At 42.0% G+C, this 11,964-nt stretch overlaps 1 protein-coding gene across 1 annotated transcript in view; it reads left to right on the top strand.

The window, feature by feature from the left end:
* Positions 1-359: 359 nt before the first annotated feature.
* Positions 360-11,964, top strand: part of MOSMO (modulator of smoothened) — a 33,776-nt gene continuing 22,171 nt past the window's right edge. The window contains exon 1 of the mRNA XM_075058947.1: positions 360-614. Coding sequence (XP_074915048.1) covers positions 509-614 — 106 coding nt within the window. The 5' untranslated portion in view covers positions 360-508. The remainder of the gene's footprint in view (positions 615-11,964) is intronic.

Raw genomic sequence — 11,964 nt, 5'->3', positions numbered from 1 at the left:
GCGGCAGCGCCCCCCGCAGGCCCCGAGGCGGCGGCATGCCCCGCCCCCTCCCGTAGGCCCCACCCACCGGCGGCGCTCCGCTCCGCCCCTCGCCCCTCTTCAACCCACCTCCGCGTCCAGCCACCTGCCGCCCCTTTAGGGCCAGCCCCGCCTTACGCCCCGCCCACCAGCGGCAAGCCCCGCCTCGCCGCGCACCGCTCCCTGGAGAAAGCCGGCCGCGGCCTCGGGCGTTCCCCCGCCCCGTTGCGGCGGCGTCCCCGCCCCCCCCCGCGGCAAGCTCCGCCCCCCCGGGAGAGAACGCCGGGGAGAGTGGGTTTCCCTTCCGGAGTAACCGCCGCCCCCCCGCCCGCCGGGTTCGCTTCCGGCTCCGTCCGGGGGGCCCGTTCCTGGCGCCGCTGCCGAGGGGAGCGCGGAGCCCATGGAGCCGCGGCTGTGAGGCGCCCCCGGCCCGGGCCCGCTGCGGGAGCCGGGCGGAGGCCGGAGCCGGGAGCCGCCGGAGCCGGAGGAGATGGACAAACTGACCATCATCTCAGGATGCCTCTTCCTGGCCGCCGACATCTTCGCCATCGCCAGCCTGGCGAACCCGGACTGGATCAACACCGGCGAGTCCGCGGGTGAGGGGGGCCGGCGGCGGGGACCCGCCGGGGGGGGACACAGGTGGCTCGGGGACTGGGGAGGGGCTCGGGGGCGCTCGGCGTGCGGGGCCCGAGGCGGCGGTGGGGCCCGGGGAGGGTCCCCCCGAGGGGCCGCTCCCCCTGAGGGGCCGCTCCTCCTCTCAGGCGGGGGCCGCGGGCCCTGGCGCGGTCGCGGCGGGGCCGGCGTGGGGCGTCGGGGCGAGGAAAGCCCGGGGGGCCGGCTGGCCGCCGGGTGGGAAGGGCGGCCGGGCCGGGCCCCCGGGGGCTGCGGGGAGCTCCCGGGGTCGGCCCCCCGGCGCGGAGAAGGGCGAAGCGCCCGGTCGGAGGTGGCGGGAGCCTCCTGCCGGGGCAGAGCCGCGGGTGGTCCGCGGTGCGTCCCGGCTGCTGTCCCCGGGCGCGGCGGGAGGGACGGGGATGGGGACGGGCTGTGCGGAGCCCTGTCTCCCCAGGGGTCCTGCTGAAGCCCATAAAGCCTCTTTGCGCTCTGTAGAGCCGGAGAACGAGGGCGGCATCCCCGGCTGCGTCTCCCCTGTTCAGTCACCTTGGACAGGGAATTTAGATGAGTCTCTCTGCGTAGTTTGTGGCAGGTTTTGAATCTTTCGTACTATGCAGACGTTTCCTTTGTTGCAGGGAAGATCTTGTTTTCCTTCATCTTTTTTTTTTTCCAGAGTATTTCCTGCATGCTGATTTTTATCAGGTTTTAAGCCTAGGTCCCGTGTGTTTTTTATTTTAGAATCTGACGTTGTTTTCTTTAAAAGAACAAGGGTTTGTGTATCTGTCTTTTTGCTAATGATGTAATTGTATGAACAATTTATTTCAGCCTGTTGATAAGGACCTGCATGTTCTGATGAGTGGAGCAGGGAGAGATAAAAGGAGGAGGGCTGCTCTTTGATCTCATGTCCCAGAGAAACCCCAATCTCCTTGTCAGGAAAGGAAGCCATCATTACTACAAACAGATGAAACTAACTTAACCACCTTTTCCTAAACTTACAATTTCCAAGCAAACCACAGGTATAGAATTTCTATGAGAAAAGGGGTCTTGGGGTAAAGGCTTCTGTCATAAATTCTTGAAGAGCGTTTAAAAAAATTGTCTTAGTCTGCCTTGCGTTTTCCATGCCTAATATTTGGTGCGTGTAAGAGGATTGAACTGGTTCAAATGGAGTCATATTTCCTTTATTCTGATGAAGTAGAATATTAAAAATGTTGGCTATTAGGGATTGATGACTGGGCATTCCCTCTGACCAGACTGTCTTTATGGTTTCTTTGAATTGCTTCTAGTTACCTAGTCTAGAACCTCGCCTGTGCTACGTGGTCCAGAGGAGAGGAATGAGTCTCCTTCCTGAAGTGCAACGTTCAGGAACTCCCTAGATGAATTCACTGTTCCTCCTTTAGCTAATTGTGATGATCTTCCTGCCTGTGGCTACATAAAATAGTTGGTTCTTTCATCTTACAATTCCACCCAGCAGCAGTGCTGCAGTAATGAGCCCTTCTTCAGGGGTGTAAAGTCAAATAAAATAATCTTCATTTAAATATTTAAGTATGTCGTTCTTAAGTCGTGCCTCATGTTAACAGGTCCTACGCAATGTGTAAGATGTTGGATTCTCTCTGCCTGTATAGAAATGAGATAACAAAAACTATTCTGAAGAAATTGCTGATGGATAGAAAGGTCTTTTGGGACCTAAGCACAGTCCATTACATTCTTTGTTAAAGAAAAAATGTTTCCTGAAATATTATACCTAGAAATCATTAATTCTTAGTTACTTGATGGATGATTACTTAAGAATCATCTGCCATTTCTGTGCTGTACTCCTTTTACAGGTGCAAATAACAGTTTTAATTAGGCTGGCAAACATGAAATCTATGTGGATTTTTATGAAGGACTTCACTAGTCAAATAATGTTTTGACAGACCTAAGCGTCTTTTTTTTTTACTATATTTTGAAGCTGAACAAATTGTTGACTTGATAAAATTGTAAAGGAGAGCTAGCTGTCATCCTCCCTTAATGACTCTCTTGTAGATTTTTATTGATATGGGATTCAATGCACTCTGTTGTAAAGTTTCTGGGTAAAAGCAATATAAATGTATATTTCTAGTACTTAGACCTTCTAAAACGAGCCTTTTGCCCAAACTGTAAAGAAAGGAAGCGTGAGGATGCCCATTGAATCAAGGACTTCCTGTAGCAAACACTGTAGTATTGAATTATGAGAGAAGTGCTTTTATGAGTGCCATTCATTATGCAGAGACTGCTGTGGAGAAGTATGGCATAGGAGGACACAGCCCTGATGGTAAACCCTGTCCCAGCTGCTAGTGAGATTCAGGCACTCTCAGCAGACTACCGTACTTGGACCACATTCAAGCCATCCAGCTTCCATATGTGCCACTAAGAAGTGGGTTTTTTTGAAGCATCTTGCTCTCAGCTGGTGAAAGAAACTATTTGCTTTACCTCTGTGTTCGATGGTTCATCTCCTATAGGAATTATTCTAGATTCTGCTTCTACAAGTCAGCCTAGTACCAAGGAGAAGGGGGAGTAATACTGTTTCTCTACTTGGCTGCTGTCCTCGGGGTTCTGAAAGGCAGCGTGGAACAGCCTGGTCTTCTCAATACTGCAGCTGTTTGAGAATTGCATAGAGCAGAGGTCTTGGCAAACCTTGGAGGGCAGCACTGCATTGGCTCATTCAGAGCTGTTTACAGCCATTAAGGTTGGGAACCTGGGCTTACGTTTCAGGAAAAAAAAAAATCTGTTCTGATTTGAATGCTAAACAACATGTACATCTTGCTCCAGAGATAATGATGATTTTCTGCTAAATTGGATAGCAAAATAAATCAGTGGCTTTAATGTTTTTCTGAAAAATCTAGATTGTTTTTAATATTTTTTTTTAAAAGGAGCTTATGTTCTGGGGAAATCGATATAGGGGAAGGGCTGATTAGTCTCCTAAATCTTACCCTTAAGATAAGTTTTACAGTCGTTTGAAAAATGTTGGCTATAAAAATTCCTCTCCAGCATTGTAATTATGAGCAAAGGATTGCAACTGAGATCATTGAAGGTTTCAGATGCTTATCTGTCTTTAGGCCAGAGGAGCCACACCTCTGTGGATGTGGGTCCAAGTCTCCATTGGGCACTTTTTCTTTATGTAGTTTTGTAAGAATTGTTCATTAATTTGGTTTCAGGTACTTCATACATCTTTAAGATTATAAAGGAAAGATGAAAATTAAATGGATTTTTCTTTCAGAGAGTTCTCCGTGAGGTTTAGTTGTTTGTGGTTTGCAAGTACAGGACCCTGATAACTCCGATCTCAAAACCAGTGGCTTCTCAGTATTCTTGCACTGACATCCTTTTCTTATCAAACTGATATTCTATGTGAGAAATAAGGAGAGAGTTGGCTTTAATTTAAGGCAATGCCTAAGTTCCCACTGATTTCAATAGTAATGAATTTTGTTCCTGTATTTCTGTACTTCTGCGATCAACTTTAAAAGCTGATAGTTTTGTCTCCATATGTTCCTTTTTAGTGTGCGAGGGTCTTTAATGATTTTGGTATTTTGTCTTCAGTAGGGAAGGAGGGAGGATAGAAGTTGCTCTAGCTTCAGCTCTCAACCCTTTTGTAGGGAAAATGGTATGAATAGTATGCACAGTTGAAATTAGACCTGTTAAAAGCTGTACATGTTGGGGAGGGTTGACAATTTGAAATGCTTTTAGGATAAGTGAAATAATTCAAGGGGTTAATTTAATCAAATAAAATCCCCCTTCAGAAAGCTAAGCTATCGGTTTGTTTATGGGACTTAGTCATCCCTTCCTATGTAGCATGATTGTTCATTTGATTCCAATTTACAGAACAACATGTACCTTTTTTTTATAGCAGTCATTAAGTTAATATGGATGTCAGAATTTAAGGCTGCTAAGCTCTGATGGGTAACTTCTAAAGCAAGTATTTATCGCATCCTCTTATGTTGATACATATATCACAATGGGGCACACAGTATAATGTTATGGCCAGGCCACTCAGCATATGCAGTGCTGACTCGGGTGATATGAGTGTTCGGCAGAGCTTCCAATTTCATCTTGCATCTGTGACATAAGCATCAAGGTCACTTATGTTAGGAATTATACTTTTCATTTAAACTGCCTTCTGTACCATGCTGTGCAGTAACAGTATGATAGTAAATTGTGAATCTACAACATGCCACTTACTTTAAATTGTCTGTTTTGTTTACAAATGCTGCCTTTCCATGTATCTTCCAAAGTATTATGTGTAGTTCTTGGTTTTGCGTACTCAATTGCTTTTTTATTTGTGAAGTATGATTCCAGATTCAGTGGTATGTATGGTCTTTATAGAAGAGCAAGCTATACCCAGCAGGCCATCCCTCCTGAGGCAGTTAACTCCCTGCTCATGTGAAATAAGCTGTCTAGTACTAAGTGGCAAACTACTGCTATTCAGTGTTATTCCTCTGCATGTGATAGCTCTTCCTGAGGAATTTTGCTCCACAGTTCCAACAGGAGCTGTAGCTTTGTTGGGATCAGCTTAATGAACTATCACAGGTGATATGACCAAGCAGTGATTCCTGAGTCCTGCTGAGTTTGAGACCACATTGCCACTGAAATATTTTTCTCTACTTGGAGCACTGACTATACATGGAATAAACTCAAGACCACATGAAGGTACTTGAATGAACCAGTATTTCTAAATAGAATAGGGTAGATAGAATAAATAAAGCATTAACAACTTAAAAGAGGGTGTAAATTTGAGTTCCAGCTAGCACTATTGTTCTAAATGCAGTTGTCTGCTCAGAAAGTAGCGATACGTAAAAATCAGTATGGCACATTGCCACGTACTTCTGCCCTTTAGGGCCTGTGCTGAGAAACTGTTAATGTACAGTGGTTCTCTGTGGAGGAATTGTGATATAGGGCAATCATTGTGCTGAAGTAGATAGTGTTTTGGTTTGTTTCTTTGATGTATGGGTAGTTGGCTTTTCAAAAACTGTCCATAAAAGGATTCTGGTGATCATTTGTTAAGCATCTTGCAGTATACTCAAAACACAGCATGCTTCTCCCAGCTCTTTTCAGCAGAGAAGGATGGGACATGATAGGAAGCAATTCTACGACATTACTTTTTACTAATGTTTTTAATACGCTATCGTGTAGTGACTGTGACAGGAGAAGTTATTTGCCCTTTCATGAAGGTGTTTGGATTGCATGCTGAGAATTACAAAAAAAAAAAAAAAGGGGGGGGGGTGTGATGATACAGAGAATGGAGAATTATGTGCTATTATGCCCTAGAAAGAAGTGACTGCTGAAAAGCAGTCTCTAAAGCCATCTGAACATCAGAGTGTTAAAATTAGGTTCTGCAACATAATTTCTAGGAAAACGCTTTCCTTTTGGTAGATGCCCCCATGTGCGTGAGCAAGAAGGTGGTGCTCTGTGATATGTTACTGATCAGGACAATGAGGTGATTAGGACTTGCTGTAAGATGCAGGCACTGCTAACAGTACTTGCATTTTAGAGCTGTTGCCAGTGCCTTAAAAACAACAGTGCAAAAGCCAAATAAGAACTAGTAAGGACTGGCAAAGAATCTAAACCCCATATAATCTGAATACTCTAACAAGAGCAGTCTGTTAATAGGTGTGCCTGGACTGGGAATGTCAGTGCCATCTTTAAAATGAACATTTCCATTCCACTTCATGACTGTAGATGTCTCTCAAGTGGATGTAAAAATCTGACAAAGCAAAGTGTTTGAATTGTGCTTGGGTTCTGTAATTGACCAGGCCTTAAGGCACAAGAAAAATTAATAGTAAGGCATTGTTGTAATGAATTAATTTTGTGCTTGCCCAATCACTCAACATTTAAACATATGGAACTATTTTATATGTAGGAAGAATCTCATGAAAGAGAACTGTGTCAGCCTGGTTATTTGAGCCTGCCAGAGCAGAGATGAGAGAGCCAATTGTTTTTGTCCATAGAAGAACTGATGTTTTACATCTGCTTTTTAACAAATACAAATTAATACTGTTTCTGTTAGGTGAATGTTTTGTTTTCTCTTTAGTGTGCGGAGGAAGTTTGCCTCCCACCAATCCTGTTGAATTCCTCATTCTCTAATTAGTGTTAAAGAACTAGATAAGAAATACCTGATTATAGAGTACAGATCTGGCAGCCAGTAACTTGTATTTACCTTTCAAATCTAGCATCTAGCATGACTGACTTCAGATGTTGGCAAGTTACTGTGGTAGTACCTCAGTTTCTTCCTCTGTAAAATACAGGTGGTGTCTTTATCACAGGAACTTCTGTTAGCATTAGCAGCAAAGCTTTAATTTGATGATTTTTTTTTTAACCTTTGTTTCCTATCACAGTTTTACTCTAATAAACAGAGGAAAAAAATCTAAGAATAACAGGTATTTCATTTGTCTTTTCTGATAGTAGGTGTTTTTGCTAAGGCACTTGAGTTACAGGTATTTGGAATAACTTTTTTTTCTTTATAAAGTATTTACTTCATAGTGGTATGTACAGTTACTATAGAACTAAATTATATGCAGTATGTGCAGATACAGATTTGTTTTCTGTCTATCCTATGCTTTACTCCAGAAGTATGTAGTTGTAAATCTGCTTTATAGACAGTACATACTGCGGGAAAGGTACCTTGTTGAGATGACAGCTTTGTGTCTTCAGGAGCTATCTGTGTTTCACTAATAGCGATGATTTTTTAAAATAACTTAGAGCTGATTTTAGGTGTGTGTATTACATTTATTGCCACAATATGTCACCAAGATTAACACAAGAGTGACTTAAATATATGAACCTTAAAAGTAAGGCTTTAGTAATATGTACTGCAAAACAAAGATTTAAAACTGTCTGGAAAAAAAAAAAAAGGAATCCTGTTAGTGACCTAGGCTTATTAAAAACATTTGTATCATTTAGTTTCCAGCCAGCACTTACATGTGAGCAACATTATGTAAACTCCATTTGTACTTTTGCCAAGGCAAAGAAGATCAGTAGGTCAAACTTTTAAGCTTGACCTACTTTTTTATAGGTACCTCACAACAGCTCAACTTTTTCCCACTTATTTTCTTGCTAGTCTTGAAACAAAGTAGAGAAAACTAACTTTTCTTGTCTGCTGCAATACAGCTGCAGTATGTAGGATTTTCATCTGAAGCAGGAGTTCACCTAGTTCTTGAATCCTTTTCCAGCAATGGTTGATACCTGTGTATTTCAGAAGAAGGTAACTAAAGTGAGTCATGGATGAGGAGGAATATTGACATTTGAAGAGGTTAAATGCTGCTATCTATTTTAAAATCAAATACAAAATGATGTTTGTAGTATGGTGGAACAAATACAATATGGAGGTGGTTTTTATTTCTTGTACAAAGTAATTTGGGAAAATTATAAGTTGTTATAAATCTATAGTTTATACAATTTTAAATTAAACAATTTCTTATTACATAATTAAACCTGTTGTTATAATTTACAGTACCTGCAAATTTAGTAATGGACAGAGTTGTTTTTTTGTTTGTTTTTTTTTTTATTGAGGACTATATGCAGGAAAAAAGTTCTATGGTAATTTTGCAGCAATCCCCTTACGTGTGCTCCAGCTGCTTTGTTCAATCTCATTTTTCTTCCCCAAGCCTCTGACTGATGGAGATATACACAGATCTGAAAAACTGGAGATATGGCCAAGAAGAGGATCTGTGCAGGGTACATGTCTATTTTAAGGAGAGGGGAAACAAGTTAGAGCATTTGACTGGCAAAGCACTTATATTGGCCTAATTCCATAGGAACAGTCAGAGGTCATATCCTTTCTGAGGGTGAAGCTTTTGGTTTCTTCCTATTATATTTGATTTCCTATTTGATGTATTATCTTGTATATACTTTTTCAATTTTGTAAATAGAGTTGATTACAAGAGTTTGGTCTCTCTTGGGTACTTTAGGAAACAGTCTGATTGTGATGGTTTGTCTGCAGGATGAGCTAATGAAGTATGAAACACTAGCTGCTAAGAGTTAGAGGTTCAAAATTCCACAGAGTATGTAGAGTCTAGTTCCTCTCTTTGAGCAAAACATACTCAGTCTATTATGTCTGGGTCCTTGGGATGAACTAAAATGTTCCCTTGTGAAGGCATCAAAAGCCTCCCAGGGTTTTACTGCAGCATCAGAAGCCAGCATTTCCTATCCATGCAACGTAGTGTGATAAGCAACAGTTGGCTGCTACCCAAGAGCCTCATGGTAGCTGCAGTTCTGTGCCATAAATTACAAAGCACTTTGGGATTATTAAGCATGACAGTCTCTCAAGGTGTAATGATTAATAACCCACTTAGATCTTTAAATATTTGTCCAGTTGAAGACAGTTCACATTAGGCCTTGAACTTGACCGTGAACAATTCTTTGTGCAGTTGTTTGGACACTGCATTAGTAGGGCTGAGCTGTCTCTGTGCTTGGTACATCCAAGAATTTAATAATCAAATGACAGTGTTCATAGGCAGTAAAGTCAAGTAGTTTACTTTTGTAGCACTCATCATTGAGCCAGCTTCCCAGTTTATAGTTTTGCAGTTCTTGCTCCTGGATTTCCTGTTCTCTTGCTCTCTCTCCAGTCATTGTCCAGGTTATTCTTGCCTTGTTTCCACTTCTTTTGCTGTGACTGCTTCCAGCTATTGGCAGCAATGTAATTTGAAATTTAGTTGTATTTTAAGGAATAGGTATGGAATCAGAGTAAGAGAGAATTGGACATCTGATTGTTCAGTGTACCTCAGAACTGCTTTGCTGTGAATACTTCAAAAGAGCAGCTTTGAATCTAGATTCTTTCTATACTTCTCAGATTGATGACATATATACTAATGTTATTAGGATATCTCAGTGAAACTGCTTGCTTTCTACAATAAAATCTTTGTATACATCTGAAATGGGATGGATCCTGACCTCCGTGATAGGCAGGGCAAATGTACAAGTAAGGGGGAATGGTTTTATCTGTAACTTCATCAGTATGAGCTTAATGCGTCAAACATACCCAACTTTTAATTGTAATGTCTATACCAAAACAAAGTGAAGAAAACTGGTAAGAGGTTGTGATGGACCTCAAGTTTCTTGAAGGTTGACTTTTGTGTAGAAGGTGATTTGTTAGACTTGAAATTTGCTTTAATGTTCAGTCTTCTCTGTACAAAACAGAGATATTATAAATTGAAGCATTAAGAGATACCTTTCCTTAAGCATAGACAGTGACCAACAGTATTCCCACAGTCAGTGGAAGTGTCAGCTCCAGAACTGCCACAGTGGAAGATTCTCATCTCCTTTGTTGTAGAGGAGAAAATGCAGTGCATCTTCTGTGCCTGTTGATGTGAGGAGGGTTGTAGGCATTGCATGCTGTTGGGGAAGAGAAGTCACAAGGGCGAAGAAAGAACTTTTTTTTTTTTTTCCTTAGGTTGAATTCCATTCTAAAACTAATTATGCACCTAAATTCATGTGTTAATGATATAGTTCTCCATTGTGGAAACTCGTGTGGGAAGAAGCATGTTTCACTTTGTTTTTTAAACCTACACTTAATTCAATTTAAAAACTATGCAACAAGATTGTACAGGAAACCTGAAAAGATTGAATGGCCAAGAATTTCTAATGTGGTCTCATAAATTCTTTCAGTGGAATATTATTGGGTCACTTAGCAATTACAAGAAGCACCCTGAAGGTTAATACATGAAAAATGGTGAAATAAAGAGAGTAAAGGCTAGAAGTAGTAGTTGCTGTTTTACAAGCAGAAGTCTGTTGACTTATGCCCAATGTAATCTGAAGTAAATGCTCTCTGTAAGTATATGTTCACTAAGATGAAGTTGGCGATAAAGACAGAGCATTTCTTGGCTGTTTATATTGAATCTAAAATTAGAAAGAATTCTGTTTCAGAATGTCAGTATAACAACTGTATAAACATATGTTAACAGATATGCTCTTCAGAGCACTATATAACATCTGATTGCTTTTTAAGAATAGTCCCACTTGTTCAGAAAGGACTGAGCCCTGCTGTTAAGATAAAGTTGTATTTTATTTCAGTAAAGTGCAAATTTAACTATTCAGGAGTGGTCTGTCTTCTCTTATTCTAGCAAAAAAAAAGGCTCCAGTCTATTTTTGTAGATGCTGATTTGTGATAAGTGAGGAAGTGTTATCACCGCACAGACAGCACCTGTTAATTGCCTAAATAATTCAGGCTTAAATTATGCAGGCTTCTAAAACAAGGACTTGCCCTGGTGTCACGGTTTAACCCCAGCCAACAACTAAGCACTGCACAGCCACTTGCTCACTCCCCCCCAGTGGGATGGGGGAGAGAGAATCGGAAGGGTAAAACTGAGAAAACTCATGGGTTGAGATAAAGACAGTTTAATAGGTAAAGCAGAAGCAGTGCAGGCAAGCAAAGCGAAACAAGGAATTCATTCACTCCTTCCCATCAGCAGGCAGGTGTTCAGCCATCTCCAGGAAGGCAGGGCTCCATCATGCATAATGGTTACTCGGGAAGACAAACGCCATCGCTCCAAACGTCCCCCCCTTCCTTCTCCTTCCCCCAGCTGTATATGCCGAGCATGATGTCACACGGTCTGGAATATCCCTTGGATCAGTTGGGGTCAGCTGTCCCAGCTGTGTCCCCTCCAACTCCTTGTGCCCCCCCAGTCTCCTCGCTGGTGGGATGGGGTGGGATGAGGAGCAGAATACACCTTGACTCTGTGTGAGCACTGCTCAGCAGTAACTAAAGCATCCCTGTGTTATCAACACTGTTTTCAGCACAAATCCAAAACATAGCCCCATACTAGCTACTGTGAAGAAAATTAACTCTATCCCAGCCAAAACCTGCACACCTAGCAAAAGGGTTAAGAAAACAGAACTTCAGGATAAATCCTGACTATGCTCCCTGCCTTCCTATTCTTCTTTCAGTGTTTTTGTTGTGATGGGAACTAGTAAATGCTTGAATTTGAGAATTATTACTGAAGAAGAAGGTTGGGTGGTTTGTTTTGGGTTTTTTTTTTTTTGGTTTTGTTTTGTTTTTGCAATTTGCCTGAAAAGTTGAAGTTACCTTTTATACTGAGGGGTCTTAAAATATTAATCAGCCAGGAAACTGTGCTAGCTGTCCTTGAGGATGGATTGTATGTCGTTAAGCTATATGTCAGTCTGTCTTTCAGCACATGAAGCGTTACTTATACAGAATAAATCTTTGTTGGCCCTGTACCTAATCTCTATGTAAAGTGCAGTTTAACCTGTATTGCCAGTTGTTACAAGCATGTCATACACAGCTTTGGCAACAGTTAAAAAGTGCCTTTAGGAAGAAAAACTAATGTTAGGTTTTATTCTACTTGAAATATTACTCTAGTTGCAATGAAA

Source organism: Buteo buteo, chromosome 27, assembly GCF_964188355.1.
Source record: "Buteo buteo chromosome 27, bButBut1.hap1.1, whole genome shotgun sequence".
Classification (NCBI taxonomy): Eukaryota; Metazoa; Chordata; class Aves; order Accipitriformes; family Accipitridae; genus Buteo; species Buteo buteo.
Note: the sequence above shows the minus strand (reverse complement) of the source record. Positions and strands in the feature narration are given on the sequence as shown.